General features: G+C 56.7%; 1 protein-coding gene across 34 annotated transcripts in view; it reads right to left on the bottom strand.

Moving 5' to 3' along the window:
- The window catches only part of NCOR2 (nuclear receptor corepressor 2), a 211,475-nt gene that overhangs the window by 9,482 nt on the left and 188,088 nt on the right, over positions 1-13,905 (bottom strand). For 15 of the 34 annotated variants that reach the window (XM_072802173.1, XM_072802172.1, XM_072802174.1 and 12 more), the window contains 12 exons: positions 12,715-12,865; positions 10,152-10,370; positions 9,672-9,758; positions 8,742-9,040; positions 6,839-7,193; positions 5,934-6,155; positions 5,092-5,343; positions 4,158-4,307; positions 3,872-4,021; positions 3,560-3,779; positions 1,389-1,930; positions 196-345 (listed from right to left, as the gene is read on the bottom strand). In XM_072802173.1, coding sequence (XP_072658274.1) covers positions 196-345; positions 1,389-1,930; positions 3,560-3,779; positions 3,872-4,021; positions 4,158-4,307; positions 5,092-5,343; positions 5,934-6,155; positions 6,839-7,193; positions 8,742-9,040; positions 9,672-9,758; positions 10,152-10,370; positions 12,715-12,865 — 2,797 coding nt within the window. The remainder of the gene's footprint in view (positions 1-195; positions 346-1,388; positions 1,931-3,559; positions 3,780-3,871; positions 4,022-4,157; positions 4,308-5,091; positions 5,344-5,933; positions 6,156-6,838; positions 7,194-8,741; positions 9,041-9,671; positions 9,759-10,151; positions 10,371-12,714; positions 12,866-13,905) is intronic. The other 19 variants (XM_072802192.1, XM_072802203.1, XM_072802201.1 and 16 more) reach the window with 7 other exon arrangements.

The following is a 13,905-nucleotide window of genomic DNA, read 5'->3' as shown; positions in this document are numbered from 1 at the left end:
AGGGGTGGCTGAGGTGTGTGCCTGACTGGGGGCGCATCACTGAAACCCAGCTCGACCCTGTGAGCTGTGGGGTGGGGCCAACTCCTCCCTCCCCAGTGCCCTTGGTTTTCCTACCTGCATGATGGGGTGACGGCGACCCCTCTCTCACAGGGTGGTGGTAAGTGGGATGTTTGAGGGAGTGGTGGGGTAGCCTACCTGGCTGCTTGTGCCGCAGGTCCCCCTCCAGGTGACTCTTGTCGAGCTCCTCGAGGTGCTTGGGGAGCCCCTTGTCGTGTGTCAGGCTGGGTGAACTCACAGGGCTTATGGGCTCCACTCCGTCGGGGCTGTAGCTGCCACCATGGTAACCTAGTGTGGGCAAGGCCGTGGGTCAGGCCAGTGCCAGGACCTGGGGCTAGGGCTGCCCCTCCTGGCCCGCCCTCCCATGCTGGCTGGGGCCCCCAGGCCGGAGTGGGGGCAGTGGGCAGATAGAAGTTGCGAGCCGGAGCAGGGGCTGCTGGCCAGTCAGGGGTGGGGGTACATCAAGAACGGAGAGAGCTAGAATGGTGGGGAGAGTGACAGGTGGAAGAAAAACATGGATAGATACACAGGCAGATAGGCCAGGAGATGGAGAAGGACAATGAGAAACACAGACCCATCCAGATGGTGGGGGCTGGGGGAAGAGGAGTCTCTATGGAAGGAGATGCAGGAGTATGATCAGTGGGAGGTACGACAGGGAGTGACACTCAGGTCCCAGGACCCCGCCTGGGCCGCATTCCCTGTAGCCCCCAGTTCCAGCTACCAGGAGTCCAGAGCTGGGGCCAGAGATGGGAGGCAAGGGCCAGAGAACTCTCCTCCCAGGGGATGCTGGGCAGCAGGTCAACAGGGGCGTGTGGGGCCAGAGCACCCCAATACTCCCTCACAAACCAGGCAGGGTACAGGGGTCAGCTCCTCCTGGAGAGTCAGGAGCCTCCCTCCCCTCCCTGTCTTCTGGACAGTCTGCCTTGGTGGGCGTCCTCCAAATCAGACTCACCCGTACAGCAGCAGGCGTCAGCCCAAGCCCGCAGCCCCACTCCCTGCTCCCCAAACACAGGCGCAAAGGTTGGGAGATGGGAGGCGCAGTTGAAGTCAAAATCACAGATCCATTCATTAAAGGAAAAAAAGCGAAAATCCAAAAAAAAAAAAATCATGATAAAACAATGTGCAAATGATGAGGTGCCCCCCAATGGGGGGGGGGTGGCGTGGGTGGCAGCTTGAGGAATAACCATCAGAGCGTGCAATCGACGAGGACGAGTTTAAAAACAAAATACCAAAACCAACGAAAAACGGGGGGAAAAATAAAAAGCAAGAGATCTGAAAATATCTTTAGGCCACAAGACGGGGTGGGTGGGCGGCGGGGCCGGAAGTCTTACCATCGCGAGGGGAGTCGTTGGCCAGCGAACCTCCTTCTCGCGGCCCTTTATCGTGAGCAATTTGACGCATGATTATCGCGTCTATGAAGGTGGCCGCTGTCAGGGTGGTCTTACCCAGAGAACGGAGCTCCAGTTCCTGGATGGAAAAGGGTTTACTTTGAGTCTTTTCCCGATGCAGGTCCGGGGTCGAGGCGGGCGGCGCAGGCTGGTCCGGGCCGGCGTGGTGGGGTGCGAGGCTCTTTGCTGGGGTGCGGGCGATGGCCGAGTGACTGGAGCCGGGGGGTGCCAGGGGCCGCGGCTCGGAGCCCTTGCTGGGGGGGGAGGCAGGCTCCAGCCCGACTCGGGCCTGAGGCTTGGCAAGGAAGGCGTGGCCAGCGTCTGCCCGGGGCCGCTCCGGCCGTGCAACCCTTGGGGCCTCCTTGGGCGGCAAGACGGGCTCCATGAGGGTGGGGTAGACCCCGTCGAGAGTGCCGCCCAGTGGACAGTGGGTGGTGGGTGGGAATGTGGCAGCCGGGCGGACAGGCGAGGAGGTGGAGGTGGACCTGGGGGAGGAGAGAAGGTGGTAAGGGGGCTGGGGAAGCCACCCTGGGGTGGGGTGGGGGGTAGGGGGAGAGCCCAGGAGACTGAGGCACAGTCACTCCCTCACACTTCCACACCCTGATGGGTCCCCACTGCCCTGGGATAAATCTGCCCTCCTGACCCGGCCTGCGAGGTCCTGCCTGGTATGGCCTTACCCACCCATACATTCACCTGCTCATTTATTCACGATCTCCATCGTTCCCAGGCTTCCCACTAACTGCCTGCCATGTGTCAGGCACTGTTCTAGGAACTGCTCTAGACATTGAGGGGCTGGGATTCGAACTGGCCCAACTCCAGCCCTCAGGGCCTGTCAAGCCCAGTGTCTCTGTGAGGAGGTTCCCTGTTTTTCACTAACCCTCACTCTAGCTGCCAATGGGAAAGGCCCGACTGCCTCATGACAGTTTCTAATCAACTCATTGCTGGTATAGACAAATAGCTGGCCTTCCTATGTGAGTACTAACCGTGCTCTAAGCAGCTAGGTGCTTCTGTCTTGTGTACCTGCTGGGTGCCTGAGTCACTGAGGACAAAGCCAGTACTTCTGGGGAACAAAGCTGTCAATTCCCCTAACTGGAATTGTGGTTGGGTGGTGAGTGTGATCAGAGCAGCCAAACGGGTGTGGGTACTCGTATGAAAGCAAACTTCACCTTGGAAGAAGCACCTGCCTCGGAATAGGACCCTGGGTGGGACGGGATACCAGGGAAGCTCCCTTCCCCTCCATCAGTCAGTTCTGCTCCCAGTCCCTGGGGCGTGGGTGTCACTGGAGGGGACCTGGGCCCCTTGTGGGAGTGAGTGGACTCTGAGGGGCACACATGGGGCCTGTGGAGGCTCTCCCATTTTTACCCAGGCAAGACAGACACCATCTCCTCCCTAAAGAGCCCTGCTAAAGTCAGGGGAGGACCAGGAGAATCTCTCCCCACAGCCCTTGCTCATCTGTCCCTCTCCTTTCCACAGACTCTATCTTTGAACCCAACAATCTACCCACCTACTCATCCAACCTCCCCCACAACCTGCCACCTATCCACCCAACTCACCATCTACCCACCCAACTGTCTGCATGCTCATCTACCCACCTACCTACTCACCTCTCATTCAACCTCTATTGTTATTCATTCACCCTTCCATTTGCCCCCTCCCCCTCCATCTATCTACCCACTCACCTAATACCCACCCACCTACCCATTCATTAAGCCCAGCCATATCCACACCATGGCACCCACCTATCCACTTACTTACCACCTGTCATCCACCCACTTACCCACTCATAATCCATTTGTCTACTCACTCACCCACTTTGTCCATCCACCTAACCTTCTAACCCCATCTCCTATCCATTCACCTCCAAAATATCTGCCTGTTCACCTACCCATCACCTATCCATCCACCCTCTCACCTGCCCTTCCTTCCACCTACCCATGTATCGTCTTCATTCACCATCTGTGGGCCCTCCTGCTACCTACTCACTGACCCACCATCCATCTACCTACTTTCCTACCCATCATTCACCCCACCATCTATCTCCCAACTCATCCATCCACCTTTGCATCCACCAACCAACCACTGGCCCACCCACCTGTCCCCTCCCTTGTGCCAACCTGGCCCACCTCAGGACCGTGGGTGTGCTAGGCTCCACGGAGGTGATGATGCCCTTCATGCCCGTGTTGTGTAGCACGCTGGGTCTCTGCTGGATGGTGTCCTGGGTCCGGGGTGAGATGGGCGAGTGCTGGTGGGAGTGGGAGTGGGAGGCGGGGCGGCTGCCACCACTGCTGCTGCCCCCACCCCCGCTGCCACTGCTGCTGCTGCTCTGCTCTGTACCTGGTGGGGACAGGCTGTGGCGTCAGGGAGGCAGGCTTCACATGGCCCACGAGGACCCCCAAAGGCTGGGGCAGGGACCTCTGATGCCCTACCAGGTCTCCAGATGGGCGCGTGCTCCACTGTGGTTGTGGATGTGAGGATGGACTTCTCACGCTCCCGTTCACGCTCCCGATCTCGATCTCGCTCCCGCTCCCTCTCAGACGAGGAGGTGGCAGAGGGTTTTGTCAAGTGAGTGGGACCTCCTGCCAACCAAAAGTCCTGTGATTCAGCCCAGTGCTCAGGGAGGGCCTGGACCTGTCTTTGGGGGTGGAGAGAGGACACCCAGCCACCCTCTGTGGACGCAGGGGTCCTGACCCAGGACAGGGGCAGGGGTGTTACCTGGGGAAAGTGGGGAGCTGCTAAGTCGGCTGCTGAAGTGTTGGGGTGCTGTGGGGAGGTAGGCGAGACGGTCCATGGCGGTGGCGGGTGTGCCTGGTGTCGGAGGAACCAGCACAGGTAGATGTGGCACTTGGGACAGGTCGATGATGCCTGCAAGAGGAGGCGGGGTTGCAGGAGGGGCAGTAGGGGCCAGGCCACTTGCCAGCTGACCACCCCAGCGGTGGAGTGCAGCACGCCCTCGTGAGCAGCAGCATAGCCAGGCCACTCCCTCCTGCTTCTGAGCACCAGCCCCCCTGGACCCTTTTCTGAATGCCAGGCTCTCCCCATCCCACCTCCCCTTGGCTCCCAGACCCCAGGAGTGGTGTCCTGCAGGTGGCATCCCTGCATTACCCTGGTACACTCTTCTGCTCTTCCAGCCTCTGGCCCCATACAATCAGTTCCTCATGTTCAGTCCTCATTGTCTGAAACAACTAGACTGACTGGTTTTTCCAAATGGACTCTGACTGGTACTTGCTTGTTCCAAAAGTGTTTCCAGAGGATGACTCCAATGCACTTACAATGCAACCATGGGTTGTTTGCAAGTCAAGGGATTGGGAAATTCTAACAGTCTCCTATTTAGACCCTCTCTTTTTTTTAATGCCAAGGACCCCATATACCAAGAGTACACAGAGGCCCGTGCACACCTCCCATGTGTGCATACAGGATGCACATGGCTACCAGACACACACCCACACTCACAATCACCCACCAGGTCTGTGTGTGCGCTCAGGGCAATCCCACCTCCCAGACCTCTAAGGGGACCACACCACCATCTCAGCAAGCATACATGTGTCTTTGCACCCTCAAGCAGGCCTGGGTAGATGAGGACTAAGGCCGATTCTGGATGGGGAGGGTCTGCTCACCCACTTGCCAGCAAGTGTCCAGCCCTACTCACCTCGAGGTCCGGCGGCATAGTTGAGAGCCAGTGAGGACTCGCGGGGTGAGAGGCCCCTTAGCATGTCAGCTCGCTGGGCCATGGCGGTGGCCGCATTGTGGTGCATCTGCTGTGAGGTGATGTAATCGTTGATGATTGTCTGGCGGTTCTCCAGCGCTGCCGTGTCAGGGTAGCCTCGGATGAGGTACGGTGGATACAGGTGCGGGTAGGTAGGGTTGGGGGCCAAGTGTCGGGGCAGGTAATAGGCAGCGGCTGCAGGGAAGAGAAAGGCAAGGTCAGGCTGGTGGAAGAATGTCTCCCCACCCGTCTTTACGCCCCCCACTCCCATACCTGACAGTTTCTCCCCAAAACACCCCCACAACACAGAATTGAGAGCCTAGACATAGAACCACCTCCGCTCCCCACACACATGGGGGTACCTTCTACTAATAACTTTTTCAGATCCAAGTTTCCCCAAACAAAGGGCATCCAAAATGTAGATCACTAAGATACCTAGGGGAGGCATCCTTCTAAACAGATTTTCAGACCATGTTCATTTGAGGAACATTCAATACTTCAACCCTCTTTTGATACATTTGCAGTTTTAAAGGCACTGGTAAGTTCTGCAGGAAAAGAAAACCACTGAAAAATATTTAACCCCATATATCCCTCAGACTCCTAAGAGAGATTCTGTTCTAACCTAAACTATTTACGTGACTGCATTCATTACTGCTGGGTCTCTCCACCCTTACACTTGTTTCCCCATCTACCAGAGCTGAGCTGATCCCTGAGAAGTCCCTGGGCTGACACTGATGAAGCCTCTGACCCTATGCTGTAGGATTCTATGAGTCTGGGGCAATCACCTGCATCAAGAGGGATTCCACGGGGTATGGAGGTGGGATCGAAGGCCAGAGGGATGTGGCCGCGGTATAGGTCCACGCCACTCACACCCCGAAGCAGGTGCTCATAGGGCGAGATGGGGTGGGGATGGTGCTCAGGAACGGCGCTGTGGGGGGACTTGGCAATCTCACGGGGCGTCGACGTCAGCTTCCGGTCCTGCGATGCCTTGCTAGATGAGAGGCTGCCTGTGGGGACAGGCCAAGGGAGGTTAGCATCAGGCCTCCGTGGCAGGGCTGTCACAGCCCCCAACACAGGGTCCGCTGAGGCCAGGGATTATGGGAGGCCATTTGAGGGTAGGCTCTCTGGGATCCAGGGACCAGGACCTTGCCTTCCCGTTTCTTTACTTCAGGTTCTGTGTTCTTTCATCTACTCACTTGCTTCTGTGTTTTTGTTCTTTTAAAAAATACACTCACTCCTGCTCTCCTTTGTTCTCTTTCATTCACTCATTCAAACAATCAAAAAATCTTTACAGAGCCTCTACTAAATGCCAAGCAATGTTCTAAGAATTGGAGCCACCCCAGTGGGCAAAACAGGCAGGAAACCTGGCCCACATGGAGCAGACACTTACCACTGGAGAAAGGTGATAAACTAGTTTTCAAACAAAAATTTCTGAGTGATAAATGCTCCAGAGAAAATTTAAAATGTGACCAGAATAGTGGAGGCTCCTTAGAGCCTCCCCGAGAATGTGATTTTGAACAGAGACCACCAGAAGGATAAAAAGAAGCCATTTAGGTAACAATCGGAAAGTGGGGGTTTCAGGCAGAGGGAAGAGCAGGTGCAAAGGCTCTGAGCAAGGAACAGAGAGGAAGAAGCTGGCTCACTGAGCCTGGGGCCCTGGCACTCGTACCCCAACCTGTACCCCACGTACCCTCCTGTAGGCGGGGGGTGGGCTCCCGCGTGGTCACAGGCGAGCCGCGTGGCAGGTGGCCAGCAAAGGGTGCCCCGTGCTCCTCGTAGGTCAGGGGGCTCTGGCGTGGCTTGCCCAGCTCGGGCACGATGACCGGGGCCCCCCGGGTGATGGAGCCCCCTGAGCTGCCAGCCGCCCCCGGCCGGCTCTTCAGGCTCTCCTCGTAGCAGGCACGCTCCAGTGCCCGGGCATCAGCCATCACATCCAGTGGGTGCACGGGTGGGAATGTGCGGCCAGGGCTGCCGATGATGGAGCGCACATCATGCTTTTTGGAGCCGGCAGAGGATGTGCCAGTGTCATACTTGAGCGGGGTGCCCTGGGGAGAATGGGTTGTGAGCACCGGCCATATCACCTCTCTGAACCTCAGTTTCTCAGCCATAAAACAGGAGCACATTTCACGCCTCCAGGGGCAGGGGGCTTTGCTAAACCTAAGATGAGCACACTTGTCACTTCCCTGCCCGCCCCTGTCTTGGACCCCAAAGCTACCTGGAGGCTATAGAAAGGGCGTAACGTTCACAGGCCAGCCCTTCCTGGAGCAAGTAGAGGACCCCCTGTTGGCCCCTGCAGTCTCAGCACCCCACGCGGGGACAACATCCCTCCCGTCAGCCTGGGACCCTCTATGGCACGCTCAGGGGCACGCCAGAAAACTCAGCAGCAAAACCCAGCTCCACTGCCTGTGGCCCAAGGCTCAGAGGTCAGGGCTGAGGTTTGTTTGCTCTCTGGCCAGAAGGGACAGCTGAAGAAACAGAGGGTCATGGACCAGAGCGCAACTCGGCCACCTGGGAGAAACCCCCACCCGGTTGACACAGGCTTGGAAACTAGGGTACAGTGGGGCCCTTTGTCTCTACAAGTGATAGAACTCAGAGCTTATTTATGGACCTTTTAATTACTTTCATAAGAAAGGGAAACACCCTGCTTTTAAGAATCCTGTAGAATCAGACTGACCTCCCTTTTGGGTCCATAGTGGGCTCTTGCCATGAAGGTGAGAGCCTAACTGGTCCCCTGGCATTGGATCATCTCCCCACAGCTTCTCCCAGCACTGTGCACCTTTACCCCAGCTGGGACCTCTTCCAGGATACCCTCCCCAGTCCTGTCCATCCCACAGCCACACAGCCCCTGGGATGATTCCCACTCTCCCTCCTCATTCCATCAGGCCCCCTCTGCCCACGGGAAGAGACAGTGGCCACTCGTAAGGGCCACTGTCCAGCTCCTCACACGACTGGAGTGGGTCATATCCTAATAGGTTGGGGCCTTCTGATGTGTAGGGGCCACAGGGGTGCAGCCTGCTGATGGGGGAAGTAGACACCAAGAAGCAAAGATGTTGTAGATTTAGGCACATCTGGATTTGAGGTTCACAACTGCCATTCACTTGCTGTGTGACCCTGGATAAGCCGCTTCATGTCTGTGAACCTCCACTTATGCACTGACAAAATGAGAGCAGTAAGAGAACTACCTCAGAGAGTGGTTGTGGGGGCTGAACAGGACATGATGCTAAGTGCTCAGGCAGGGCCTGGCCCATGACAGAAATCCAATCAGCAGCAGCCACTTATTTTTATGACTAGTTCTGGGAGTTTGGCAGGCTGCTTGAACTCTGTGGGCCTCAGGTGCTCCACCTGAAGAATGGGGATAATAGGTATGAACTTCACAGGAGCATAAATACAATCAAACAAGGTCGTGGATATAAAGCCTATAGCCTGGAATCTGGAATGCGTGTGGCAAAGGCTCAGTAACAAGCAGCTGTGTAAACTCAGGCAAGATGCTCACGGAGTCTTAGCCTCAGTCTCCCCATTTATAGAGACCAGAGCACAGCTAATACTCCCCCCATGCCTTCTTGGTCCAGCCTGCCTGGCTCTGGTGCCATTACCTGTGTGATGGAGCCCTCCTTGAGCGGCCTCGGGGCCAGGGGCAGCTCAGGCGTGCGCCGCAACTCCTCCCGTGGGATCTCATGGATGGAGCGACCGGCCTCCTTCACCGTGGCCACCAGCCCTTCATGGGCCGGCTTCAGCTTCAGGGGCCCCAGGGCCTCCAGGGGTCGGGCCTTGTAGGCCTCAGCCAGGTCTCGCGGGGGTGGGGGCGGAGGGGGCGGCGTGCCCTCGCGCTTCAGGAGCTTGGCCTCCCGGCGGAGGTAGTCTTCCTGGGCCTCCACGTAGGACCGTGGAATCCCTGCCAGGGGGATAAGGAGCTGACCCTTGACTCTGCACCCTACCGTGCCTGTCCTAACTGGGATCTCCACGTGCCGGAGTTTCTGGAGCCATACTACCAGGGTTCCCATCCTCACTCGCTGTGTGGCCTCGAACTCATGACCTGACCTCTCTGAGCTTCAGCCCCTTCATATGTAAGAAACACCTCACCAAGCCATGCTCATTCGATGAGACACTGCAGATAAAAAACATAAAATGGGGCCCACAGAGCTGGCTTGCTGCCACTAGCCAAGAGAATCTGAGTGGCATGGTAACAGCAGCTGCTGAGAACTGTTCATGAGTGATAATACGGGTCGCACACGCTAACAGAGGTGTAGCACTTGCATTCGTGCCAAGCACCAAACAGATGCTCAATAAACAATGCCCACGAAGGACAGGACTGATGGGCAGTACTCTGCTTTCTACTTTTGTTTTTCAAGAAGACATGCCCTTGCTCTGCACTTCAAGTTGCACCTGTACTGGCCATGCACACGTGTTACACGCCTTTCCCACAGCACTCCAGCTCGTCCCCCTCCTCCCTCCCCTGCTCATCTTGACTAAACCTCTGTACCCTTGTTGCAGCCACTGTGAGGGCAGTGTGTGTGGGGGGGCACCTTGTGTGATGGAGCCTCGGATATGGTGCTGCTCTTTGAGATGGTGGGGGCTGTGTCGCTCAGGCGGGATGGCACGGCCCATGAGACCTGGGGGAGGGATAAGAGCATCATGGTCACACAGGTCCCTCAGCCAGCCTTGGGCAGAGACAGGGGCTGCGGTCAGAACCACCCTTCCCGGCACGGGTTCCTCCATCCATTGACAGCAGTCCCCATGATGCTGGCAGCAGTGGCAGCACTGGATCCAGCAAGCAGTGTCCCATCTCCGGGGCCCTGCTCCAAATGGGGGAGCCTCAGCAAAACCCAGCCTCAGTTTAGCTCTCTAGAAAATCAGGCAAACTGTCCCACCACACCCATCCAGGGGGCACTGACAGACAAATTCTCTTTGCTGCTATGACCCAATGAGCTGGGAAGCCCCACAGGGCAGGTCCTGGGCCCCCTGGCATTGTTCAGCTGGAGTAGGGAGCCAGGCAGGGCACCCACCTTCAATGCTGGCTGAGGAGATGGCCCTGCTGACACGGCCCTCCATCATGTCGTAGGTGCGCTTGGGGGCAGCGGTCTCGTGGGGAGGCCCTGAGCTGCTCCTGCCATCCTCCTTGGAGCACTGGGACACCGACATGCCACCTGGAAACCAGACCGTGCTCATGGCGAGGGGATGCAGGTCTGGTGCACAGGGCCCAAGACCAGCAAACCAACTGGGGCCTGGGGACAGAGGTCAATGGCAGTGCTGAGGCCTGACGACAGGGCCCCACCCAGCAGTCTCTCTCAAGTCCAAGGGATTTAACAGATAGAAAGGCTTCCTGTTCCCTGAACCCCAACCCACTGTTCATGGGTGTGCCTCTGACCACCGGCAGCCATATAAGCCTCTATTCAAACAGCCTCACAGGGGTGCTGACTTGTGACAGGAACATGAGTGCACATGTGTATGTGAGCAGAGATCCAGCAGCAGAGTATGAACATACGGGATATGCATGACCACTTATGCATTAGCATTTGCATGTGGGAGTGTGTGAGTGTGCACGTGTGTGAACATGTGCACACATGCTGAGCCGCTGAGAACAAAGCGCAAATATACCCACATGCCTGTGTCCATGTGCATATATGAGCACACACACGCATGAGTGTTATAACAAGTCCACATGAGGATAGTGTACATCTGGTGGGGGTGGGGGGCTGCCCACAGCATATGTGGCCTTGCTAAGCCAGGATGAACCCTCTGGGGCCAGAGACCTCTGGCTGGACCCCTAGTCCCCCAGACTGGCTGAGGGTCTGAAAGCTGGGAGGGACACCCTGAGCAGAGGAGGGCCTGGCTTTGCCCAGCAGGCTAGGGCTCGTCCAGGGGCCTCTCCTCCCCAGAGCAGCAGAGTCCAGGGCATCAGAAGTAAGCTTCCCAGAACTTCAGTCTTGCCCCTCAAAGAGAACAGGTCCTCTCCCTCCTGTTACTTTATGGGATCCACTCCACAGGTTACACATTGGTGGCCTATAGACAGACTGGGCCGCTGCTCTCAATTTTTTTCAGAATTAATTGTTGATGTTTAAACAAAGACTTCAGATCAAAAAAAAAAAAAATATATATGGAGAGATGAGAAATCCAGCTGATGGGCTCACATCCATACACGGTGACAACAGTCGCTGTCTGGGCTGCCAGGGCTCCACACCCCTGCTGCCTTCCACCCGGCCTGTGCTCTCCGGGCCACCTGGCTCCAGGTAGCCTAGGAAAGATGAAAAGCCCTGGTGCAAATGCACTTCCTAGATGGTAACCAGACAAACACAGGGGCTCCAGAAGGGGCGTGGGGACCGGAGCCGAGGTGGCACTCTCCCAGCCTGTCTGCCTTGGCTTGCAGGTCCCCTTAGCCACGTACTGATGCTGGTGCCCAAGATATAGCTGCTGGCCTGTCCCTCGGCCACCTGGTACCAGGACTGAGGGGGCAGGTGGGCACAGGCCGATGCCCACTCACCAGAAGAGAAGCAATTTAGGGCCAGCTGCTGAGAGGGTGCCTGCCCATTAGTTATGTGTCACTTCACAGCCCTGGGTGTCCAGGGATGCTGGAAAACCCACATCCTGGCTCTGTGCTCCCCTAACTCCCTCCATGCAGGGCTCCTTGGTTATGGAACCTGAACCCAGGAAAGGAAAGGGGGGTGAGAGACAGGGGGAAGTGGAGGGTCACTCTGGTCGTCACCTTGGTAGTCACCCACAGGCTACCAACTAGAGTACACCATTTGCAGGAAGTGCTGGGCTTCCGCTCTCTGGGCCTCAGTTCTGCCACTATGCTTCTAGCACAGCTGGCCACAAGTTTGTCTCCTAAATTGTAAATAACCAAGCGGAGGTGAAAGGCAAGCCAACCCTTACCTGCCACTGGCTTACATGCCTGCAGGGACAAAGAGGTCACCACCTCTCTCTCATGCTTCATGCTGCCTGTCACCCAGCCCTGGCTCCCTGTGAAGCTACCTCAAGGGGCCAAACATCCTCCTCCCCTGATCCCAAGGGGATCTGGTCTCTCAAGGGGCCACAAGGGTGGCCACACAGAAGGACCACTGGCTGTCCCTGTAGATCCATAAAATGGTGACAACATGCTTCGCCAGACAATATGCCTGGTTCCTGACCACCTAGGCCGATGGGAGGGGCACAAACTCCCCAGATCTGTGTTTCCAAACACATCTGGCTGCCTTTTACCCTGATGTTGTTTTTCTAGACCCTCCTCTTTTGACCAACTCCAGAGACACCAGAGCTTGAGGTCCTGGGGACAAGCTATGCTGTAGGAACAGATTTCTGTGACTCATAGAGTTCACAAGGTGACTTCCTATTTGAGTCACATGTGGGTGTCCTGAGCTCTCTGAGGGGGGCTTCATCTGCTGTGTCCCCGCCTAATATACCACGTGGATGTGTGGCCAACTGTCCTCCCATGCCCCCATCAGCCCTCCAACTAAAGATTCTTTCTGGGCACTGAAGACTCCTGTGGATGGGAAGAAGGAAGGCACAGGCCTTGCTGGCCCCCAGGCTGCCACCGCCAGCTCCTTGAGGCTGGGAACACTAGGATGGACTCACCCTCGTAGGACAAGACGTGGCCCTTCTTGCCCTCGTAGATGACGTGGCCCTTAGGCAGGCTGTCCTCCCGGCTGCGGTCCAGGCGACTGGGGCTGTCTTCACCGATGATCCTGGTGATGGTGCCTTTATACAGGACATCAGCTGGAGTGCCCTGGAGGCACAGAGGGGGTGAGCACCCGGCAGGCTCCACCCAGGGACCCCAACACTCCCCAAGCACGACGTGGGCGTGACCAGCTTACATACACGTGTACCTCCACATACACACACACACACACACACACACACACACACGTTCACACGTGCCAGCTCTACCAGTGCACGTGTTCATACATGTGCTGCTTCAGAGGGGGGGAGACCAGGCCCAGTGGACCGCAACCACACAGGACACCAGCATGTCGCAACTTACAGAGTGCCCACAGTGTCACAGGAACCACTAGGAGCACCTTATATATATTAACTAATTTAATCCTGGCAATCACCCTAAGGCTATTGTTATGCCTGTTTCAGAGGGGGAAACTGAGGCACTTAATGGTTAGGTGACTCCATCCAGGGGCAAAACTGGAACCCAGGCAGTGCAGCTCTGGAGTCGGTTCCTGCCTGTCCTCAGAGCCCTAATGTTTCACTACTCACCCCTGCTAATTTGGCTCCCGTGCTATGCCTGTGAATGTGCACCACGCACCCCCACTTCCCCAAACCAGGGTTTCTCCCCTTCGACACTATGCCATGTGGGGCCAGTTGATTCTTTGTTGTAGGGCGCTGTTCTAGGCATCGCAGGACGTTTAGCAGCATCCCTGGCCTGCACCTACTGGACGTCAGAGCTGCACTGTGCACCCCAATCTGCCCCCTTCCCAAAGTGTGACCATCAAAGATGTCCTTAGACATTGCCTAATGTCCCCCAGGAGGCAAAACTACCCTCAGTGGAGAACCACTGCCTTGTGTGGGCTCCCCACAAGGGGAGGTATTCAAGCAGAGAGAAAGCAGCCATGTGAAGTAGCATCCTGCCTTAGGCAATTTTCAAGAACACGAGCACAGGGATCAGAACAGAGTGTGGAGTCAGATGGCTGGATGGCAAACAGTGGCTTTACCAGGGAGTTGCTGTGTGACTTCTGTCAAGTCACTCTGCCTCTCTGAGCCTGGACATCTGTACATCTACAGAATGGAAATAATCTCTGCATGTGCAATTCTCAAAGG

The sequence above is a fragment of the Canis lupus genome, chromosome 27 (assembly GCF_048164855.1).
Source record: "Canis lupus baileyi chromosome 27, mCanLup2.hap1, whole genome shotgun sequence".
Lineage (NCBI taxonomy): Eukaryota > Metazoa > Chordata > Mammalia > Carnivora > Canidae > Canis > Canis lupus.
This window is presented reverse-complemented; position numbering and strand designations above follow the sequence as displayed.